This window comes from Abramis brama, assembly GCF_963993115.1.
Source record: "Abramis brama genome assembly, chromosome: 25".
Lineage (NCBI taxonomy): Eukaryota > Metazoa > Chordata > Actinopteri > Cypriniformes > Leuciscidae > Abramis > Abramis brama.
The window spans coordinates 20,607,683-20,632,266 of NC_139987.1; the positions used below are offsets into that span (position 1 = coordinate 20,607,683).

Genomic DNA, 24,584 nt, shown 5'->3' on the forward strand with positions numbered 1-24,584 from the left:
AGTAATAAATTCAAATTCAAATAACCTCATATATCAATATTAGATATAGTTGCTTCCATAGAGTGTGAAATAATAAAATAAAACCATGTAAAACATATAAATCACAAATAAAATTGCACAATGATTATTAATGCCATTATTAAAAGTTATACAGTGTTTCTGGCAATTTTTTTTTATTTATCTAGCATTTTTATATTTTTTTAAAACTTAAACATAAGAAAATGTGATTATTATTATTATTGGCTCGCATATTACACATATTATTTTTATTATCAGCTGCAAAATGCAGTAATATATCAGGGGTCCCTGGGTTGTTCAAGAGTCGACTACTCTTAGTATAAATGTTTTTTATAGAAATGACACAATGAGATTTAATTAAAGGCATTGAAATATTTTCTTTATAGTCTAAATGATTTCAGTGTTAAGGAAGATGTATTACAAAAAATGCCTGTGTTTGGGGGTATGATTTCCTTTCTGATTTCCTTTCCTGTGGTGGAAGGTGCGACATGTGACTCAATCTCATATTGCACAATCAGTCCGTCTGTTGTGTATTTAAGAGGGGAGAAAAACACAGATCGCCTCAGTTTCTTGAAGAAGAAGCAAAATGAAGAGCTACTTCAAGCTGTGTGTTCTCATCGCTTTGGTGGTTTCTGGTTCCACCAACCCAATAGCTCCACCTGCTGATGAAAACAGAGCGAGTATTGCTGAGGTAATTTGCACACTAAAAGTACTGTTAACTAGCTTAGCTTATCTATTTGATACAGTGTGCAAACTAACTTTAATTGTTTTTTTTTTCAGGATTACCTGACTAGATTGTATGGCCTGCCAAAGCAGACCTCTTCTGGTATTGAAAGACGCTCCAGTGCCATGAGTCTGAGGTTGAAAGAGATGCAGAAGTTTTTTAAACTCTCAGTAACAGGGAAGCTGGATGAAGAGACGATAAAAGTGATGAAGAAGCCACGCTGCGGGGTTCCAGATGTTGCGGCATACTCCACTTTTGCAGGGGACTACAAGTGGAAAAAACATGATCTGACCTACAGGTAAGACCTGCCAACAGACTTGTTTAAGACAAGCCCGTTTAAAAAGGACTTGTAACATTTATTTTGCTGTCATTTTTCCCACAGGATTGAGAACTACACCCCTGACATGTCAGTAGCAGAGGTGGATGATTCCATCAAAAGAGCCCTACAATTGTGGGCCGACGTCACTCCTCTGAGATTCACCCGTATCTACAGCGGCACAGCTGACATCATGATCTCCTTTGTTGTTGGAGGTCAGTTTTTTTAGCAAACACGCCTAAAATAATTTGTATACACATTTTACTGTCACTTATCTGAAATCTCTTATTTTCTGTTACTTTGAAAAATGATAGAGTTATAGTATGTATTTGTAAGACTTTACCACTGAGTATTTTTGTCTTATTTTCCAGTTAAAATATCTAAAAATCCTTGAAGCAAGATTCATTTACTATTTTACACTATATTAAGACTTGTTTTCAAAGATTTTGTCTAATTGCATGGTTTGTTCACTTCTTTTAAATATAAAAGTTAAAAAGCAAGTGAAAAAGTTAATTAGTAAATTTAGATTTATATTTAAATTATATTTAAAGTAAATTTAAAATTATATAAAAATACCATACTTAAAAACAGTTTTTGCAGTATAGATATTTTACATATTTTTTATACTGAAACATAAGTAAAATAAGGAAATGTGACAATAATGAACAATAATTGTATATATTTTTTATTTCAGTTATATATATATATATATATCATACAATATTTATTTATGTGTATATATCATATATACATTTAATATGTTTTATCAGCTGCTCAAAATAAATGTTTTCTTTTTTACATTCATTTTTAAGCTCGGTTTTTAAACAAATCTCCTCTTCTTTCCAGATCATCGGGATGGTTACCCCTTTGATGGACCGAATGGTTTTCTGGCTCACGCCTTCCCTCCATTCGAGGGCATCGGTGGTGATGCCCATTTTGACGATGACGAGACGTTCATGTTCAGATCTCCTGAAGGTTAGGCTTCATTTGGAAAAGTCTCCAGTTTTTTGCCAATACACAAAATAAAGACCAACTGTATTCACATTCCCACTTATCTCTCAGGCTACAATTTGTTCCTGGTTGCTGCCCATGAGTTCGGACACTCTCTAGGGCTTGAACATTCCCAGGATCCGGGTGCACTGATGTATCCCACCTACGTTTTCAGAGACATGGATACCTTCTCCCTCCCTCAAGACGATGTCAATGGAATCCAGTTTCTTTATGGTAAGATATTACAAATACATATACTGGTGATGAAAAGACCCTGAAAGTGACGTATCTAATGATTTGACATTTTTATTGAACAGGCCCAAACCCTGATATCAACACTGATGGTCCAAATCCCACACCAGGAATTACCCCAAACGCATGCGATCCCAAACTGGTCCTGGATGCTGTCACCATGTTCCGTGGAGAGATTATCTTCTTCAAGGGCAGGTAAACGGAGACAGAAATGCTTTCTTTCTGAGCTTATGATACTTTTGACGAGCCGGATCTGACCTGCTGGTGTCTGGCTTTATTCACAGCTTCTTCTGGCGCAGCTATTCCCTGAGCACAACCGCTGAACTACATCTCATTAAAAGCTTCTGGCCTGAGATCCCAGAACATATCGATGCAGCATTTGAGAGTTCATTGCAGGACAAAGTCTTCCTTATCAAAGGTAAAACCAAATGAATATAAAAAACCGAAACACTCTTAAAAATAAAGATTCCAAATGGGGCTTTTCACAGCAATGCCATAGAAGAATAATTTTGGATTCCCCAAAGAACTTTTCACTAAATCTAAAGAACTACTATAATAGAACCACTATAAAGAACCTTTTGTCTATTGGAAAGGTTTCTTGAGAGTTCTTCATGAAACTATAGATGCCAATAAAGAACCTTTATTTTTTAGAATGAAGATGTCATATGAGAAATGAAATATAATTTAAAAATGTTGTCACACCTCAGGTGAGAAGGTCTGGGCTCTCTATGGCTATGATTTGGCACAGGGATATCCCAAGAGTCTCAGCATGTTCAAATTGCCCAAAAAAGTGACGAAAATCGACGCAGTCCTCTACGATGAGACCAGCTACAAAATCCAGTTTTTCGTTGGCAGCCAGGTTTATAGGTCAGTAAATCAGTCTGATCGAGTTAGTCTGCTCGTCTTTTTCAAGAATCTTCAAGTAACGAGAATTTATTTTGTGCAGTTATGATGAGGAAACACGCAAAATGGAGAAAGGTTATCCTAAACCGGTGGAAGTTGTTTTCCCTGGAATGACAGGGAAGGTGACCGCAGCCTTCCAGAACAAAGGTAAGGGCTTTACAAAATGTAACAAGAGGAAATCTCAAATAAAATCCCATCTAACTCTGTCTTTCATGGTCATTTTTAGGGTTCAACTATCTCTTCAGCGGATCAAAGATGCTCGAGTTTGGCTCCTACAACAACAAGCTGTTCCGTGTTCTGAACAACAATTATTTCCTGCCATGTTAATCGGTTAATGTTGAGTTTTTCTTCAAAGGGAAATCTGAACCATCAGTATTAAAAGTAAATTATTCACTTTTAACATTTTACTAAATAATTTACTAGAGAAAAATATTTATATATATATATATATATTTATATATATAATATTTGTCTAGTATTGCTTAAAAGAGTGTATGTCCAACAAGTTAATCTTGTGTTTTGCAATTTCAAAATAAAGATTTGAGCAGTTTCATTTCAAATCTTGTTTTATTTATTAATATCTGCCTGTTTATTAATCTTGCCTGACATCAAATGTGGGAGTGTAAAGTATGGGAGACTGAAACACAGGATCGGTTATCTAATTAAAAATGATCTACAGTGTGAAAATTTACGGAAATGACGGAACAAACAAAATTTGGTTTAAACATTTTTTTTTATTTGATTTGTGATCATCTTAATAGATGTTAAATGACAAAACATATCTAAATCAGCTGATTTTCATCTCTTAAATACGTAGATATAACATCTAATTACAGTGCTATGCATAGACACCTAGAGATTGGCATGGAGTACTTTCCATAAGATCATCTCTCAACGCAAATCAAACCAGCTATTAGGCTAACTGAAATAAAACCATGCCAATCTCTAGATATGTTGAAGGCTATGTGATGATGTGGGGCTATTTTAATTCCAAAAGCCAAGGGAACTTTATCAGGATGCATAGTATCCTGGATCCATGAAGTAATTGGAAAAATAAAAATCTGCCTGCCTCTATGGGAATTTAACATAGGGGTGTACACACTTATGCACCCTGTATTTTAAGGAAGAACATTTATTTATTTACGATACATTATTCATTCACAAAGAAAATTGGTGTCCTTAAAGGTTGGATTTTTCATAATATTTTTAATTAAGACATTAAGTTCAATTTCCAAAAGATGATTTTTTATTCCTCTTTTTAGTCAACTTTAGCATGGGTGTCTAAACTTATGCATAGCACTGTATAACATCTAATATAAAACTTTCACCAAAATATTTGTAATGATGTTTTACACACAAACATATATACAGTCATGTGAAAAAGAAAGGACAGCCTTTAGAATTTTATGATTTTACATATCAGAACATAATAAAAATGGGTTGTTAGCAGGTCTTAAAAATTAGGTAAATACAACCTCAGATTAACAACACATGATATTTTACACATGTCATTATTTAGCTAGGCTAAAATGGAAATGCCATGGGTGACAAACTAACACCCTATGATTCAATTGCTTGTAGAGACACTTTTAGCATCAATAAGTTGAAGGAATCGTTTTCTGTATGACAGTACCAGTCTCTCGCATTGTTCTGGAGGAACTGCGTCCCGCTATTCTTTACAGCGTTGCTTCAGTTCATTGAGGTTTGCAGGCAATTGTTTATGCACAGTTCTCTTAAAAGGGATAGTTCACCCAAAACAGAAAATTTACTCACCCTCAAGTTGTTCCAAACCTGTATGAGTTTCTTTCTTCTGTTGAACACAAAAGAAGATATTTTGAAGAATGGTGGTTACCAAACAGTTGATGACCCAATTTCGGTCAAGCTTTAGTTGTTAGACAGATGGCCTGACATTTAATTCTAGAATACTTTGGTTTACAGATGAGTTCATGGTCGACTCAATGACTGCATGGTGCCCAGGTCCTGTGGCTGCAAAACAAGCCAAAAATCATCAATCCTCCATCAGAATGATGTGTTTGTGCTGATATGCTGCGTTTTTCGCATAACTTGGCGCTGTGTATTACGGCCAAACATCTCTACTTTGGTCTCGTCTGTCCAAAGACATTGTTCCAGAGGTTTTGTGGTTTGTTCAGATGCAACTTTGCAAACCTAAGCTGGGGTGCCATGTTCTTTTTAGAGAGAACCCTTCCAAGCATGCCATACTTGTCTGGTCTTTTTCAGATTGTACTGCCATGAACTTAAACATTCAACATGTTAACTGAGTCCTGTAGAGTCTGAGGTGTAATTATTGGGTGTTTTGTTATTTCTCTGAGCATTACGCAGTTTGACCTTGGGGTGAATTTGCTGGGATGTCCACTCCTGGGAAGATTGGAAACTGTCTTAAATGTTTTCCAGTTGTGAATAATCTTCCTTACTGTAGAATAATGGACTTCAAATTGTTTGGAAATGGCCTTATAGCTCTTACCAGATTGATGGCAGCAACTATTGCTTCTCTAATATTATCGCTGATGTCTTTCCTCCTTGGCATTGTTTTAACGCACACCTAAAGGCTCCAGACCAACAAACTGCCAAAACTTCTGCTTTTAAAGAGTTGGTCATGTTTGCTAATGATCAATTAATCAAATGTATTTGATTAGCTGCGCCTGACTGCTCCTTTTCCTCTTAATTCCTATGGAAGCAATTAGGGTGTACTTAGTTTGTCACCCATGGCTTTTCTCTTTTGGCCTAGTTTTTGTTAAATAAATAATGACACGGTGTAATATGTCATGGGTTGTTGTTCATCTGGCTGTATTTACCTAATTTTAAAACCTGTTAAGGACCAGACTATTTTTTATTATGTCTCATACCTGTCAACACTCCCGTTTTCCCCGGGAGTCTCCCGTATTTCACACCCATCTCCCTCCCCCCTCCCGTTTTGTTATTTCTTCCGTGAAACTCCCGTAATTTGTATGGCCCAAACCTCGTTATATAAATAATCACATTAATATATTATTCAAAGGTTGTCCAGTTGCCAGATCTTGTATGAAACGCACCCTACTCACACAATCAACACATCATACAAATTTCAACCTATTTGTGAGCTCAACCTGGCAACCTACAACCCTGTTGCGCTGTTGATATCTGCGGTAGGACGTGGGAAGTTGAACAAGCATCACTGGTAGAAATGGCAGGAGAAGACTCAGTGGTATATATTTAACGAAATTAACGCAGCATCCGTTTTTCTGTCATCCTTTGGCTGGTGTTACATTATATGATGCGCTTTTATTCATACAAATGATTTTAAACCATTCAAGCCAAGACAAATTGATCGAGTTCTCTTTCGGCTGGATGTTGACCGAACACTAACACTCGTTTTGACAAGTCTTAAATTAGTTAAATAAAGTCTTAAATGAAGGCAAAGAGTTGTGAGAGAATGAGATGCGTGTGAGATCCGCGTCTGTCAGCAGCAGCTGGTTTTAAAGGGACAGCGGCCAATAAAGCTTTCTGTCAGTAAAGTTAATCAAAAAAACAAACGTAACAGAGAAAATCACTCGCAGTCTTCACTAAAGAACGTTTGCAACTTTAATAAGGATTAATCTATATATAATTTAAAATTTATGCAGTGCAAACTGTTTGATAACTTTATTAAATTTTTGTATATCTCCTACCTGTTAGACAAAAAAATTAAATATAGGCTACCGTCTTTATGTTGTTTCTACATTTGGAGATTAACTGTGAAATTATTACATTACAAAATATATTAAAAACGTAAGTTGTTTAAATGGCGATTAATTGTGATTAATCAGAAAAAAAGTGTGTTCATTTACGCAATCGATAAAAAGAAATAAAAAAGATTTTTATTGAACATTTTGTATTGAAAATTATGTATTTATTTATGTTAATATATGTCGCAATTAATGTGTATTTAGCCTGCCTCTGCCATCCAGCACCCCCCATAACCCCCCCAGGAATTTATATGGTTTCCTGCAACATTCTTCATATTTCTATGTCACTCAAATCCAGAATCTCCACTTTGGTGTTTTACTGACTCATTTGAGCCTCCACCTATTCCATGTTCTTTTTCCACCACCCATAACTTTCCAAGAGATTTTTATTCTCCTGCCAGGCTGTTTTTGTAAATAAGAATTCATTCTTAAAGGGAAAGTCCACCCAAATATGAAAATTCTGTCATCATTTACTCACCCTCAAGTTGTTCTAAACCTGTATGAATTTATTTCTTCTGCTGAACACAAAAAAAAGATATTGTGAAGAATGTCTGTAACCAAACATTGGCCCCATTGACTTCCATGGTATTTTTACCCCATAATATGGAATTCAATGGGGCCCATCAACTGTTTGGTTGCCCATAAGGGTTAAATAATGATTTAAAAAAAGAGTCTTCACATGCTCCCACCATAGACCCATTGTGTATAAAATGTAAAAGTGATACAGACCTGTTATTTGGATTGTTCAGCCAAAAATTTAAACTCTGTTCCATAGTATGAAAAGAAATACTATGGCAGTAAATGGCTACTGTTAACTGTTTGGTTACCAGCACTCTTGAAAATATCTTCTTTTGTGCTCAACATATGAAAGAAATTCATACATGTTTGGAACAACTTGAGGGTGAGTAAATAATGACAGATTTTTTCTTTTTGGCTGAACTATACCTGTCAGGGAAAGTGTTAAGTTAACTTCTGAAGCCATGTTTCTGCAATTCTTCACAGTTGGTGTCCCGCTTTTTTAGTGATTGGCATAAATGTAAGTCTGTTCCCAACACAGAACTATCATAAGTCTTCATAAGAATTGAAATATTCTGCAAAAGTCATATAGACCACTTTCATTATAGTATTATGGTACTTATGCATTATTGGTAGAAAGCCACAGTTATTATTTGTGTATTCATTATAAAATGTTACTCATTCGTCTGACAATAAAGAGTGACAATGATTGCCATTACCTGCAGATCTTTCACATAGCTCTCTCTTTTCACATACATGCCAAGCTTACTTCTCAAAATTGGGGATTTCTAATTGATTTATTTTGTTCTGATATGAAGCAAATTGCAATTAGTACAAACAAATTGTTAATGTATTGATATTATTTAGTTAATTTAAGTTGAATAGCAGTCCAGTAAAGCTTTTTTACTAAAAAAATAAATGTAACCAAATGTTATTACCATGTTGCCCTTGTTTTTGTTTATAAAACATAGAAATGCTTAGAAATGTTGCAGTTAAATAAAGCCATGAGGAAAAGAAATAATACAAATATCTGGGCGAGGAGGAAAAGGCTGTGTCAGGAAAGTTGAAAATCCTGTTATTATTGTCAGTCTGTCAGTTTGATGGGTTACTCACAGAAGTTTGTGGCTGATAATTTGACCCGTTGCTCGACACCTCACAGCTTTAAGAGTATATAAGCCTCCATCAGACGCTTCCAATCAGAAGAGAAGCTCAAGATTGTAAGAAGCAACTCACAACATGAGGAGGATTCACTGCCAGCTGGGTTTTCTTGCCAGTCTGGTGCTTGTTATTCACGCAGGACCGAGAGCACAGCCCGTTGATGATTATGAAATTGCAGAGGTTTGGGGTTTATATGTGTGTGTGTGTGTGTGTGTGTGTGTGTATATATACATATATATATATATATAATGATTCTGTTTTTGTATTCTTTAGAAGTACCTGAAGAGCTTCTACAACCTGGAATATAATCGTCCTAATCTTTCTGGCTCAAAGCTGCATCTACTGTCTGAGAAATTGAAAGAGATGCAGAAGTTTTTTAGGCTTAAGGTCACTGGAACGTTGACCAAAGAAACACTGGAGGTGATGAAGAAGCCCCGCTGTGGAGTTCCAGATGTTTCTGCGTACTCTACTTTTGGAGGCAGTCCCAAATGGCAGACCAACAAGCTCACATACAGGTGTGTATAATATCAGTTCTCTTGGTGTCACAGAAAAAAGAGAAGCAGAAACCAACTGTGGTCCTTTTCCTCAGGATTGTGAACTACACCCCTGACATGTCAGAAGCAGAGGTGGATGATTCCATCAAAAGAGCCCTGCAATTGTGGGCAGACGTCACTCCTCTGAGATTCACGCGTATCAACAGAGGCACAGCTGACATCATGATCTCCTTTGTTGTTGGAGGTCAGTTTTTTTTAGCAAACACGCCTAAAAATAATGGAATAAATGAAGATGAACAGTTTCCTCTATCCATTTATGTATGTTTATATTTTGTTTATTAACCATGTGATTCTCATTTTGATGAATTCTATTAAACTTGGTGATATTTTATGAATAACTTGAGGATTCTAACTTACTGTTGGAATACTAATATATGAAACTTTGTTTATTAAAACAACAGTATATTATATTAACATTATATGAACAATGATCAATAAAATAATTATGGCAGCAAGTTGTCATGAACTGTTCTGAGACTTTAGGTTGAAGATCCAAATGCAGCTTTATTGAGGGTATAAACAGGCTTAAGGTCAAAAGTAGTCCATGGTAAGATAACAAAGACAGAAAGAGTGCCCTCTGGTGGAAATCAAGGGCACTCCAGCTGGTGCACTGTAAAAATGATTGTTGGTTTAACTTAAAAAAAGTAAGTTACCTGGTCACATTACATTTTTTAGTTAATTGAAATAAAATAATTTAGTTAATACAATGTAGGAGATTGGTTTATTCAACTGAAACACAAAATATGAACCACGAATATCTGAATTATCTGAACCACGTTAATTATCTTATCTAATTAATATTACTTATTAATAATTATTAATAGGATAAAAAAAGTTGTGATAACAAATATTTGTGTTGTATTTATTTCCATAAGTGTGGATGTAGCACTAGGGCTGTGGATCTTTGGGCAGTTCAATTCACTGGGTTTCTGATTAAATTCAAAAGAGAATTTTGCAAATTCAGAACAGTTCAATTCTATTCTATGGACAATTCAGTTTATATAATTCTGTACTTATTTGCCATAAGGTATAAACTAGACAAACTATCTTGGACTGTTTATTGCAACAAAAGTAACAATATCAAAACTAATATAACATGATTGCCTTTTATTTTACCTGAAGGCCATGTATGCAAATATAGAAAACCAAAATCATACTTTCATGCTCACCATTGATACCCATAATAGCACAGTTTTATCTTAGACTAAATAATGGTGAAGTTTCCATTTAATTAAGGTATTTTTATTTAGGAAATCTGGAAAATGTTTCAATGAAACAAATACGAAACAAAAAAAACGTGATCGATTATTGGCCAACATAAACGATTCAAGATTTAAAAGTCATAAGAAAACGAATGAATCGTTAATTGCAAACGAAATGTCTTTCAAAATAAAGCCCAGGTTCCTTTGATTTCTTAAATCTAATTATATTAAAAATTCAATTTAAAGCCAAACTCTTTCCTACAGATCATGGTGATACTTTGTCATTTGATGGACCACAAGGCGTTTTGGCTCATGCTTTCGCTCCCTCATCTGGACTTGGTGGAGATGCACATTTCGATGATGATGAGTTTTTCAGCTTCCGCTCATCAAGAGGTAAGTTTTGCTAATTTTTAGATTCTTTTTTTTTTTTGATTTTAGTGATTGAAAAAGTGCAATGACTTCATTACCTTGAAACCCCTTAGATTTGTTTAAATGTGTTTTTAACTTGTACCTAATCTGTTCTACTTAATTTCTCTGCAGGTTATGTTCTGTTCTTGGTGGCTGCCCATGAATTTGGTCACTCTCTGGGTCTTGCACATTCCAACGTTCCTGGCGCTCTGATGTTTCCCACATACAGCTTCAAGGATCCGGGTCGTTTCTCTCTGCCCTCTGATGACATCATAGGGATTCAGTCACTCTATGGTAATAAGATCTTCAAGAGTACATCTATAATGTTTGTGTCAAACATATTCAGTCGTTTGTTTACTATGTGGTATTTCCTTCAGGCCCAAACAGAGACGGAACCCCCATCCAACCTGATCCAAAATTACCAATGGCTCCTAATGCTTGTGACCCTGACCTGATCTTTGATGCTGTTACAACTTTTAGGGGAGAAACAATGTTCTTCAAGGACAGGTAATATATAAAAACAAATAAAAATTGTGTTTATACAGTGCCCTCCACTAATATTGGCACCCTTGGTAAATATGAGCAAAGGCGGCTATGATATATACACTCACCTAAAGGATTATTAGGAACACCTGTTCAATTTCTCATTAATGCAATTATCTAATCAACCAATCACATGGCAGTTGCTTCAATGCATTTAGGGGTGTGGTCCTGGTAAAGACAATCTCCTGAACTCCAAACTGAATGTCAGAATGGGAAAGAAAGGTGATTTAAGCAATTTTGAGCGTGGCATGGTTGTTGGTGCCAGACGGGCCGGTCTGAGTATTTCACAATCTGCTCAATTACTGGGATTTTCACGCACAACCATTTCTAGGGTTTACAAAGAATGGTGTGAAAAGGGAAAAACATCCAGTATGCGGCAGTCCTGTGGGCGAAAATGCCTTGTTAATGCTAGAGGTCAGAGGAGAATGGGCCGACTGATTCAAGTTGATAGAAGAGCAACTTTGACTGAAATAACCACTCGTTACAACCGAGGTATGCAGCAAAGCATTTGTGAAGCCACAACAGGCACAACCTTGAGGCGGATGGGCTACAACAGCAGAAGACCCCACCGGGTACCACTCATCTCCACTACAAATAGGAAAAAGAGGCTACAATTTGCACGAGCTCACCAAAATTGGACAGTTGAAGACTGGAAAAATGTTGCCTGGTCTGATGAGTCTCGATTTCTGTTGAGACATTCAGAAGGTAGAGTCAGAATTTGGCGTAAACAGAATGAGAACATGGATCCATCATGCCTTGTTACCACTGTACAGGCTGGTGGTGGTGGTGTAATGGTGTGGGGGATGTTTTCTTGGCACACTTTAGGCCCCTTAGTGCCAATTGGGCATCGTTTAAATGCCACGGCCTACCTGAGCATTGTTTCTGACCATGTCCATCCCTTTATGACCACCATGTACTGATTCTGATGGCTACTTCCAGCAGGATAATGCACCATGTCACAAAGCTCGAATCATTTCAAATTGGTTTCTTGAACATGACAATGAGTTCACTGTACTAAAATGGCCCCCACAGTCACCAGATCTCAACCCAATAAAGCATCTTTGGGATGTGGTGGAACGGGAGCTTCGTGCCCTGGATGTGCATCCCACAAATCTCCATCAACTGCAAGATGCTATCCTATCAATATGGGCCAACATTTCTAAAGAATGCTTTCAGCACCTTGAATCAATGCCACGTAGAATTAAGGCGAAAGGGGGTCAAACACAGTATTAGTATGGTGTTCCTAATAATCCTTTAGGTGAGTGTATATAAATATATCTGCATTGTTTATCCTTTTGATCTTTTATAAAAAAAAATTAATACAATTAACAGGGGGAAACTCACATTATGAAATAAATGTTTTTCTCTAGTTCACGTTTACCACAATTATTGCCAGCCAATTATTGCAACATCATTTTGCCATGATCATAGCAGCTATGAGTCTTATCTTATGATGCCGGATGAGTTTGGAGAACACCTGACAAGAGATCAGAGACCATACCTCCATATAGAATCTCTCCAGATCCTTCAGATTCCCAGATCCATGTTGGCGCTTCTCTTCAGTTCACTCCACTCATTTTCTATAGGGTTCAGGTCAGGGGACTGGGACGGTCATGACAGAAGCTTCATTTTGTGCTCAGTGACACATTTTTGTGTTGATTTTGATGTTTGTTTTGGATCGTTGTCTTGATGGAAGATCCATCTATGGTCCATTATAAAAATTTTAGCAGATGCTGTCAGGTTTTATTTTTTTATCTGTTGGTATTTGCTAGAATCCATGATACCATGAATCTAAACAAGATGTCCAGGGCCTCCAGCAAAAAAATAGGCCCACAACATTAAAGATCTAGCAGTATATTTAACCATGGGCATGGGGAACCTTTTATCCCTGTTTGCACTAAACCCATCTGGGGGTTTGCTGCCAAAAAGCTCTTTTTTTATTTTTTATTTCTTGGGGTGCCAATAATTGTGGCCAACATACATTGGAGAAAAACATTTATTTCATAATGTAAGTTTCCCCCCACTTTCAACTGTTTTACTTCAATGAAAGGTTAGAATTTTGTAATTTGTTTTAATGAAAGATCAAAAGGATAAACAATGCAGATTTATTTTCACAGCCGCCTTTGCTCATATTTACCAAGGGTGTCGATATTAGTGGAGGGCACTGTACAGTATATATATACATAAAATACTTAAATGAAATGACTTCATGTGCCTCTGTGCAGCTTTGTCTGGCGTAGTTCTCCGAGCGGAAGTGTGACGCAACATCTAATCAGTAATTTGTGGCCCAACGCCCCGGATAACATAGAAGCTGCTTACGAGGACCCAGTGGAAAACATACTTTTCCTATTCAAAGGTATTTTCTCAATCAATCTGGGAATGCTGAAACCACAGTCACACTTACAATCTCTGTAAAATCATGTCTGATGAAGGCCTTGACAATGGCCGAAATATCACACGGTTTTACTCAATTAAGTTGGATTGCTTCAAGAGTGAGTGTTGCACTTTTTTCCAATTTACAATCCCTGTAAAATCCTCAGAAAAAACAAAAAACAAACTTATGGCCTGTATTTATTTATAGGTAAACAAGTCTGGGCTTTTAAAGGCAGCATTGTTGAGCCGGGCTATCCCAAGCCTCTCAGCAGCTTTGGTCTGCCACCATCTGTGACAAAAGTTATTGCTGCCGTCCACGACAAAAACTCAGGAAAAACACTGCTCTTCTTTGACATATATTACTATAGGTGGGTCAAGTGCCGTATCATAAACAAAAGCCCTTAAGATTTGCTCCGAAAAGACATAAGACATTCCCTTTTTTTGGTAGCTATAATGAGATGTTGAAGAAGATGGACAAAGGAAATCCCAAACGACTGGCTGATGGATTTCCAGCACTGACTGGAGAAGTTACAGGAGCCCATCTGATCGACGGTAGGTGTTTCTAACTTCCTTTTCTACAGATCTGTAACAATACAAAAGACTCACTGACTTCTTTTCTTCCAGATTACATTTATCTCTTCAGTGGGACAAAGGTGTATGAGTTCAGCAGCAGCAGCAGGAAGCTCCTCCGTGTGCTGAAGAACAATAAATTCCTGTCCTGTGAGTCGAGTCGCTCCCGAAACAAGAAATGAATGGAGCGTAACTACAGTACTTAAATGCATTTGCATAGGAAACAGTTCAAATTAATGAATTGTTCATTGTATTTCTGCAATCTGCTGGTCAAAATTGTCACTGGACTTCTATTTTACCCTTGTTAACCTTTTAAAAGAATGTGTATTTATATAAAAATGTTTAAGGTTATTGATTATTTTCAAATAAGCTAAAGTGACTAATTAAATTGAAGAGCATGTTCATTTTAGAAGCAAGAATTGTTTTTGGCAGGGAAATACTTTTAACATTAACTCAGATAATAGAGAAAAACCAATGTATTATAATGTATATGATTAAAATTGGTAAAAGCTGACAGATCAAACCATCTAAACACCCAACAATAAATACACCATTTTGTAAAAGGCTAGATCAGCAAATCACAGCACTTTTTGCGATTGATAAAGTGAATGAGCTTCTGAGAAAAGGATGACTACGTTTCTTGTCACTACCATGTGTTTGTAAAATACGGTAAATGTGCCCAGTAGTTAGGTAGAAATGTAAAACTACAATCAAAGCCTTTAAAAAAAAAAAAAAACTTGCTTCTGGCTATAGACTTTAAACATTTGACTTGTCATGTTTATTAAAAAATGTAAAAAAACAAAACAAACATTTTCTTGATTCTTTTTTGTGGAATATGTATATGCGTGTATGTGTATGTGTATATATATATATATATATATATTATATTATATTATATTATATATTATATAAATGCCAGTAATTTACAGGATTAAAGAATATTATTTGACAATAAATTATTGTAGTCAGAAATTTATAGTGAATTAATGCATGCTGGGTCATTTCCTTACGAATTATGTTAATCAACAGCAAAATGATGCTGACATCACAGTAATTTACTGCTCTTGTTTTACTGTAAATTTACATTATACAGTTGTCTTTAACCATGCATTTAACCTGTAAGAAATTATATTGCTTAGTACTGAAATTGTTTTGAAGTCCCCATAATGTTGATAAGTGTTCCAATTGTTTGGGATCTTGGACCTTATATGTTCATAATCAAATTTCTTTTCTAGCCAAGTCAGAAGTGTGACAAATAAAAACACTTGTTAAAACAATGACAAGCTAGAATAGAAAATTAGCTAATTGGCTGATTTTAAGTCATATACTATTATTAACATTATTTCAGCATAAAGATTTACCAATATCTTATTACAAATTCATTTAGTCAATTGTTCGTAGATGAATACTTCACAATAGTCAAGCAGCTGCTGAGATTTATCATAGGTGTGACATCATCTTGCAACACTAGTATTTTTTTTCCATCCCCTAATGATGAACAAACTTCAATACTCGACATACAAAACACAACAATGGTGACACTCAACAAATAATAATAATAAAACAGTGTAAAATGTGCTAAAGGTGTAATATATATACATTTAAATATACTGCACGAGTATGGACCACTTTCATGGTAGTTTGGTTCCTTTACCTGTATATCTTCAATAACACCTTAAGCACACCTCACACAAAGATGCATTATAGACACACTGGGGATTTCACTTTGACTAAAATTGTACAAATTACATTTAGCACAGACCAACACTAACCAAAACCCTAATGCTAAAAATAACAATGTGTTTTAGTTTTTTTTTTTGGATGTGTGTCTGCTTTTCAATCCTCCATAAGCAATAAACTGCACGCACACACAAACACACACAATGGAGCTATTTTTACCCTGGCAGCTATTATTGGATGACTGAGGTCACAGCAGTGAACCAAAACCAAAGAGGAGGATGAATGAGGAACTTCCTCTTAGACCATGTCTGACATGTCCTTGTATGTCTATAGATTTCTTGCTGCTGTCATTCTGATAAAGGAACAAAGGTTGCATTATTTAAGTGGAATGAGAAAAAATGTTTCACTTCTGCATTTGAGTTTTTATTGCGAATCATCAGTATTTATAAGTCATCAGACTTACCAATAAATTTCTCTCTCTCTCTCTCTCTCTCTCTCTCTCTCAGGAGAAGTTCACTTTTAAAATGAAAATTCTGTCATCATATAATCACCCTCATGTTGTTTCAAACCTGTATGAATTTCTTTCTTCTGCTGAACAGAAAGGAAGATATTTAGAGGAATATCAGTAACCAGGCAGTTTTTGGGTCCCATTGACTTCCATACTACTACTATGGAAGTCAATGGGACCCAAAAACTGCCTGGTTACTGATATTCTTCTAAATATCTTCCTTTCTGTTCAGCAGAAGAAAGAAATTCATACAGGTTTGAAACAACATGAGGGTGATTATATGATGACAGAATTTTCATTTTAAAAGTGAACTTCTCCTTTAAAATCTTGCAATTATTGTCAGTCTGTCAGTTAATAAGTTACTCACAGTCACAGAAGTTTGTGGCTGATAATTTCCCCCATTGCTCAACACCTCACAGCTTTAAGAGTATATAAGCCTCCATCAGACGCTTCCAACCAGAAGAGAAGCTCAAGATCGGAAGAAGCAACTCACAGCATGAGGAGGATTCACTGCCAGCTGGGTTTTCTTGCAAGCCTGGTGCTTGTTATTCACGCAGGACCGATTACAGAGCTGGCTGAAAAAGATGAAACCACTGCAGAGGTATGATTTTTTTTCATATAGGACTAATAATTTTGTTGGTCATTACTCTTACATTACAATTCCTCCTAGAATTCCATGTTTTTTTCTCTTTAGCATTACCTGAAGAGTTTTTACAATCTAACAGATGTAAAAACTGTCTTCCAACGAAGTGCCAGTCCACTGACTGAGAAGATGAAAGAGATGCAAAGGTTTTTTGGAATCAAGGTCACTGGAACGCTGGACCAAGAAACACTGGAGGTGATGAAGAAGCCCCGCTGTGGAGTTCCAGATGTTGCTGCGTACTCTACGTTTGGAGGCAGACCCAAATGGCAGACCAACAAGCTCACATACAGGTGTGTATAATATCAGTTCTCTTGGTGTCACAGAAAAAAGAGAAGCAGAAACCGACTGTGGTCCTTTTCCTCAGGATTGTGAACTACACCCCTGACATGTCAGTAGCAGAGGTGGATGATTCCATCAAAAGAGCCCTGCAAGTGTGGGCAGACGTCACTCCTCTGAGATTCACCCGTATCTACAGAGGCACAGCTGACATCATGATCTCCTTTGGAACAAAATGTAAGTTTTACTCCTTCTTTTTACTTTTATGTCCATCTATCATCTATCTATCTTCAGTGTAAGTAATTTTAATTGATGATATTTAGTGCAGGCCAATTAGTCCAATCAATCGTAAGTTTGCTTGGCGAACAGCTTTGGAGAATTTGATGTTTCCCCATTCAAAGAGATAAGAGCTGTTAGTACTTGCATGACTGAAAACATTTCTACCAAGAGAAATGACTTGCCTTAAGGGGACTTTGATTGAGTGTGTGTAGAGGCTGCTCACTGCAAAGCCAATGGGTGGAACTTGACATCCAACCCCTCTCTGGATGTAATGTGTGGAGTTTGAAGGTCACGCCACACCATAACCCTACCTATAACCCTATCCCTAAACCTAAATTAGGTCAAGTTTCACCTATTACATCGAGAGAGGTTGCTGAATGTCAGTTAGCTCTGTATTGAGCACCACTACCACTTGGAAGCGGGAGCGATAACGTAAAGGCGGAACCTAAAAAACGGGTACGCCGCAAGCATGTGAAGTGCGACATTGCGCCAACCTATGGCGCCATTAAATTGCACTTGTAAAATAATTTATTGAAGATATGTCTGTTTTAAATACTGTACACCAAACTGAAGAATCCCAATTCACTTGAATTTGTCATTTCAAATGGTTAAATAGCTTAAAATTCATGATTTAACAGCCATATATGAAGATAGATGCATCAGCAGGATTATTAATTGCATCAATATTTCTTTGAAGTATAAACAAAGGAAACCCAAGGTCTCGCTAGGACCAAGGAACAGAACCGGCGTTTTAGCGTTTTAAATAATTTAACGTTATTTAAAACGCTGTGTGCTCCGGTTCTGTTCCTTGGTCCTAGCGAGACCTTGGATTTCCTTTGTTGATTTTTGCGTCCTGTTCCGAGAGCACCAACCAGGCTGAAGCGCAAGTGACCCCTTTCTATTTCTTTGAAGTATGTCTTATCTGAAGCTCAGGTTCTATTTTTTATAAAAAAAATTGTGTATTAAAAAAGAAGACCTAAATTCTTTATTAAACATTATGTAAAACATCTTTCCTACAGATCATGGCGATGCTTTCCCATTTGATGGACCACAAGGCATTTTGGCTCATGCTTTTGCTCCCTCATCTGGACTTGGTGGAGATGCACATTTCGATGATGATGAGTTTTTCAGCTTCCGCTCATCAAGAGGTAAGTTTTGCTAGTTTTTAGATTTTTTTTTTCTTTGATTTTAGTGATTGAAAAAGTGCAATGACTTCATTACTGTAGATTGTTACCGTGGCACCCCTTAGATTTGTTTAAGTGTGTTTTTAACTTGTACCTAATCTGTTCTACTTAATTTCTCTGCAGGTTATGTCCTGTTCTTGGTGGCTGCCCATGAATTTGGTCACTCTCTGGGTCTTTCTCATTCCAACGTTCCTGGCGCTCTGATGTTTCCCACATACAGCTTCAAGGATCCGGGTCGTTTCTCTCTGCCCTCTGATGACATCAGAGGGATTCAGTCGCTCTATGGTAATAAGATCTTCAAGAATACATCTATAATGTTTGTGTCGTTTGTTTACTATGTGGTATTTCCTTCAGGCCCAAACAGAGACAGAACCCCCATCCAACCTGATCCAAAATTACCAACGGCTCCTAATGCTTGTGACCCTGACCTGATCTTTGATGCTGTTACAACTATTAGGGGAGAAACAATGTTCTTCAAGGACAGGTAATGCACAAAAACAAATAAAAAATTGTGGATTTTTATATAGACCTAAAATGTTTAAATGAAATGACTTCATGTGTCTTCCTACAGCTTTTTCTGGCGTAGTCCTCGAAGCAGAGGTGTGGCGCAACCGATCAAGAGTTTCTGGCCCAACTCTCCGGACAATATAGATGCTGCTTACGAAAATCCAGTGCAAGGAAAAGTTATTTTTTTCAAAGGTATTTTCTCAAACAATCTGGGAATGCTTAAACCACAATCACACTTACCATCTCTGTATCCATGCTCAGAAAACCTCTTAGCATAGCTGGTCTTTGTTTACAGGTAGACAAGTCTGGGCTTTTAATGGAAACAACGTTGAGCCGGGCTATCCCAAGCTTCTCAGCCGCTTTGGTCTGCCATTATCCGCAAGAAAAGTTAATGCTGCCGTCCACGACAAAAACTCAGGAAAAACACTTCTCTTCGTTGACAAGATGTACTACAGGTTGGTCAAGTGGCAAAGCATAAACAAAAACCCTTGGATTTTACTCTGAAAAAAACTATTGGAAAAAAACTGTTGGAATATTACATTTCTCTTTTTTGGGGTAGCTATGATGAGAGGACGAAGAAAATGGACACAGGGTATCCCAAGCGACTGGCAGATGGATTTCCAGGGATGGCCGGAGAGATTACAGCAGCCCACCTGTCCAAAGGTAAGTGTTTTTAACCAATTTTCTACAAGCATTAAAGTACAATGATTAGACCTCATAAAGATAATGATTTTTTTCTTCCAGGTTACATTTATCTCTACAGCGGGACAAAGATGTATATGTTCACATCCAACAGTAAGAGGCTTCTCCGTGTGCTGAGGAGCAATTACTTCCTGTCCTGTTAGTCAAGATTTAATTAAAAATGGAATGCAGCAGTTTATTTTAAAACTACACTGTAAAAAAAGTTGCTGCTTTAAATTTTTAAGTACAGTCAACTTGGTCATTTCAAGTTAAATCACATTAAACTGACTTAAAAAGTTAGTTGAATCTTGTATTACTTATTTTTATTAGTTAAAGCAATGTTAAAACATATGTTGTTGTCAACTTATTGATCATATATTTTTTTAACGTTGTATACCACTTTTTTAAAAAAGAAATGCATGTGCATAATCCATTGTTCATTGAATCTGTCTGTTGTTCAAATTTGTTATTGGACTCTAATATAGCTGTTAACTAATTTTAAAAGAATGTATATTTACAGAATCTGTTTAATGTTATTTTCAAATAAACTAAAGTGCCAAATTCAAATCAAGAAGAGTATGTGAGCATGTTCAGTTTGGAAGCAAGAATTGTATTCAAATTTAAATATTATAGCTGGACCTTTAAGTTAAGAAAAGTAATAAAAAAAAAAAAAAAAAAAAAAAAAAACATCTAGGTATCTAAATGACATGTTTAACAAAAAGCACTTTATCTGCATTCACTTTACCTGCAATCACTATATATATATATATATATATATATATATATATATATATATATATATATATATATATATATATATATATATACGACTAGTAAATATTTGTATATTACTAACATCAAAGTGTGTGGGACAGAAATACTCTCCACAGCAGGACACAACTCTTGAGATGAATTTGGTCAAATGTATTCATTCACCTGATCTGTGAGAAGTCTTGGCTGACATATCGCATAAAAACTCTGGATGGAAACGCCAAAACGTGCATACATTCTAAAAATGCGCACAAAAAAAATTTATGTGTTCACTTGAGGCAGATACATTTTTTATCGATAACATGAAGTGAGCATATGAATGGAAACCCATTACTGAACAAATCCCTCGATGCACAACACAACTCGTATGTAAAGCGACCTTGTTTATTTCGTTTCGACTGATGCAAGTCAATTATGATGTAGACAACTTCCTTTTTGATTACAGATATTTTTACATTTTTTTCCAGGAAGTGACGATTTTGTTGAACATGTGATGGTAACCCTGCTTTATTCGCATTTTTTTATGTGCAACTTTGAATAGAAACTGCTGTAGGCTATACTGAATGCCCTGCAGATTTCTAATGTGTTAATTAATGTGTTTTCTCCGTTGCTAAGACACATTTTTGAAATTTTAATGTAGAAATTTAAACAATGTAGAAACGTAGTGTAATGTATAGCTACACACACACACACACACGGTTTAAGTTGAGTTAACTAACTAAATTTTAACAATTAACTTTTTGACAATAAATTTATTAAAATAATTTACAGGCCCAATGAGGGATTAAGACAAGCTGTCAAAGGAACATGAAAAGCCAGCGTATCAAAAAATATGTCAAATCCAGGTGCATGACAAAAAAGTACATATAAATGCAAAACAAAGTCAGCACATTGTTGCTCTCACTGTCTGAACAAGAGCTGATTTGCTCAAAACATCACATTATAGTATTCTGGTGATTTTACTTTTGAACTTTTTTTGTGTGTGTGAGAGCAACAGTGTTCTGACTTTGCATTAAGATAAGCTGTCAAACATTTTGAACACATTTCAACCATCTCTCCTTAAAAAAAGTAGTATCTTCATTCCATCATTGCAAGTCATAGTGTTTTACTAAGCTGCTTGCAATGTTGAAAAGACAATCTGTTAATGAAGATAAAAAAAAACTAGATCTAAAATAAATTAATTAGATCTAAAGTTATAACATAATATTAATCATACCTTTCCACTCAGAAGCAAAAATGCCAGTCAGAAATTGGAAATGCATCCCGTCTAACCAGAAACGCGGATAAAATAAATTTCCTCCGGGGATGAAAATGACCAGAAGGGGGGATATCAAAAGCAGAGGCAGTGAATACAAAACCCACAATCTTCCTAAAGCGGCCTATTCAGTTGAGTCTTAGGTGAAGTCATCCTCAATACAAACTTTTGTCTGACATGTTTAGACAGGAGCTTAAAACCCCCTGAAGCTCTGAGAGTTTCCCACTCCCACCCCCGCTAATACCACTGCTTACTGGAAATGATAAAACACGGGATTATCCCCTTTTTAGACGATCTAGACTTATAAAAGACAGAAACAGAGACTCTGGAGGACACTTTTCTTTCCCTGCAGAGGAAGAGGACTGCAGTATGGGGCACTTGACAGCTCTTGTTCTGACACTTGTGGTGTATTTGTCTCTTTGTGATGGCGCACCTACGACTGCATCATCAGAAGACCATCAAATAGCAGAGGTCAGTACCCAAATGCCTTATATACTCCTATGTTTCTTATCTAATCTATACATTACTGTTATAAAACGTTCCTTCCTCGTTCTCCCCAGGCTTATCTGTCACAGTTCTACAGGGACAATAATGCAACTAAATCCCGCAGCAGAACGATGATCCTCCCAGATCTAGAAAATGAACTGAAGGTCATGCAGGCTTTTAATGAAAAAACAAATCAGACAATTTTGTTCCCAGAAATTCAACCAATCAGATTAGACCTTGCCAGATATAGAAATGCTTTCCAGTTTTCTGTGCAAAATGCATGACTGTCAATGAAGGGACTTTGCAGTTCTTCTCTATTGTGACGTATATTTGAGTGAAACTGCTTCTCGAACAAGAAAAAATGTAGGGCGGGTTTGGATTGTTGTGGTTTGCTATTGGTCGATCTCATGTGAGTGACATGTAGCCCTGCCCTCACACCACTAAACATGTCATCAGAGAAGAGACTAGGGGCCTTATTTTAACGGTCTCTAAGCGCATGGTCTAAAGCGCACAGCGCAAGTGCCTTTTGGGGCGTGTCCGAATCCACTTTTGCTAGTTTGACGGCAGGAAAAATGGTCGGCGCACCCGGTGCATGGTCTAAAAGGGTTGTCCCTATTCTCTTAATGAGTAATGGGTGTGTTTTGGCCGTAACGTAGCAATAAACCAATCAGAGTCTCATCTCCCATTCCCTTTAAAAGCCAGTTGCGCTTGTGCCATGGCGGATTCGCTATTTACATGAAGGAATTTGCAAGTGGAAAGACTGAACGCGTCTCTAGAGAGGATACGGATCTGCTCGTGTGCGAGGTTAAAGCGCGCAAGCAGACCATCTACGGGACAAGCTGGATTCCACCATATCTTTATGTACACAATAATAATCTTTTACATTGTAATCCCTTTATTTTTTTATATTTGGCATGTTTGTGTGCTGCTGTGTAACAACCCTGTGTGTGTAATAAGCAGAGTGTATGCGCGTTGTGCATCTGCCTATAGGCTCATATTACTAATGCACCCTTTAAATAACAAACAAAAATACTGAGCCATTGACTTTAGACCAGGTCTGTGTTGGTCAATGGCGCAGTCTATTTCAGTTGCCTCAAAATATCAACGCGCCAGCAATGCGCCAGAACACACCTCGTTTTCAGACCAGCACGCCCATTGGCGAACAAATGGGTGCAAATGTATTTGCTATTTAAACAACATGGCGCAGGACGTGAAAACTGCGTCGGGCTGAAACTAGCAAAAAACACTTGCGTCGCGCCTAGTGCTGCATTGCGCCGGGTGTATGATAGGGCCCTAGATGTCGCTGCAAGAAGGAGAGGAAGTTATTTTGATTAAACACTATGAGAGTGTATGGCAAGCCGTTTTAACATTTAAACCGACTAGTCTCTATTTTCATGCTACTAGTACTTATTTTTTAGATACTAGTATCTATTCCATTAAGTACTAGTACTTATTCATTAGCTACTGGTGCTTATTCTTTAGGTACTAGTGCCTATTCTTTAGTAATTTAGGTACTAGTGCCTATTATAAACAGTAATTTAAACAACACACGCACTCTTTTTGCTACTGTAGAGAGACTGACAAACCCCCCAAGCCAGATTCCCAGTGAAATGCTCTCAGATAACAAGTGCAGTGAGTTTGCCTCTTTCTTCTCTGAGAAAATCAATAATATCAGAAAGGTGATCAGCACATCCGTGAGTTGCCCTGGGGTTAGACAGACCATCAAACCACCTGAGAAAGTAGTTACTATGTCTGACTTCAAAGAAATTGATGGCAAAATTTTGGAAGAAACCGTACAGCACCTTAAAACATCAACCTGCGCTCTTGACACACTTCCCACATCATTTTTCAAAAGTGTGTTGAACAGTTTAGAAGCAGATCTTCTAGAAGTGGTAAATGCCTCACTTCTCTCTGGGAGTTTTCCAAAATCCCTGAAAACTGCAGTTGTCAAGCCCCTCCTGAAAAAGAACAATCTGGATAAGACCATATTAAGCAACTATAGGCCGATCTCAAATCTTCCTTTCATAAGCAAGATCATTGAAAAAGTTGTCTTCAATCAGCTGAA

The 24,584-nt window shown here is 36.7% G+C and overlaps 3 protein-coding genes across 5 annotated transcripts; all 3 read left to right on the forward strand.

Moving 5' to 3' along the window:
- Window positions 1-551: 551 nt before the first annotated feature.
- On the forward strand, window positions 552-3,763 carry mmp13a (matrix metallopeptidase 13a). The gene is made up of 10 exons (XM_084104663.1): window positions 552-709; window positions 799-1,040; window positions 1,125-1,273; window positions 1,905-2,033; window positions 2,121-2,282; window positions 2,366-2,495; window positions 2,585-2,718; window positions 3,008-3,167; window positions 3,247-3,350; window positions 3,430-3,763. Exons 1-10 carry the CDS (start codon window positions 605-607, stop codon window positions 3,528-3,530), a joined length of 1,416 nt encoding a protein of 471 aa, XP_083960789.1. The 5' UTR covers window positions 552-604; the 3' UTR covers window positions 3,531-3,763.
- Window positions 3,764-8,677: 4,914 nt separating this feature from the next.
- Window positions 8,678-14,431, forward strand: LOC311076897 (collagenase 3-like; the record flags this gene model as incomplete). The annotated part of the gene is made up of 10 exons (XM_084105412.1): window positions 8,678-8,779; window positions 8,873-9,114; window positions 9,189-9,337; window positions 10,620-10,748; window positions 10,896-11,057; window positions 11,141-11,270; window positions 13,532-13,662; window positions 13,888-14,047; window positions 14,128-14,231; window positions 14,304-14,431. 10 exons carry the CDS (start codon window positions 8,678-8,680, stop codon window positions 14,429-14,431), a joined length of 1,437 nt encoding a protein of 478 aa, XP_083961538.1.
- LOC311076433 (collagenase 3-like) lies at window positions 13,919-20,584 on the forward strand. Of its 3 annotated transcripts, none has more exons than XM_084104665.1 (10): window positions 13,919-14,231; window positions 17,132-17,370; window positions 17,445-17,593; window positions 18,655-18,783; window positions 18,943-19,104; window positions 19,174-19,303; window positions 19,391-19,518; window positions 19,622-19,781; window positions 19,886-19,989; window positions 20,071-20,583. In XM_084104665.1, exons 2-10 carry the CDS (start codon window positions 17,210-17,212, stop codon window positions 20,169-20,171), a joined length of 1,224 nt encoding a protein of 407 aa, XP_083960791.1. In that variant the 5' UTR covers window positions 13,919-14,231; window positions 17,132-17,209; the 3' UTR covers window positions 20,172-20,583. The 3 variants fall into 3 exon arrangements, with proteins under 3 accessions (XP_083960791.1, XP_083960792.1, XP_083960790.1); XM_084104666.1 differs by lacking the exon at window positions 13,919-14,231 and adding an exon at window positions 16,853-17,038 and having other exon boundaries at window positions 17,163-17,370; window positions 20,071-20,584; XM_084104664.1 differs by lacking the exon at window positions 13,919-14,231 and adding an exon at window positions 16,856-17,038 and having other exon boundaries at window positions 20,071-20,584.
- The last annotated feature ends 4,000 nt before the right edge of the window (window positions 20,585-24,584 follow it).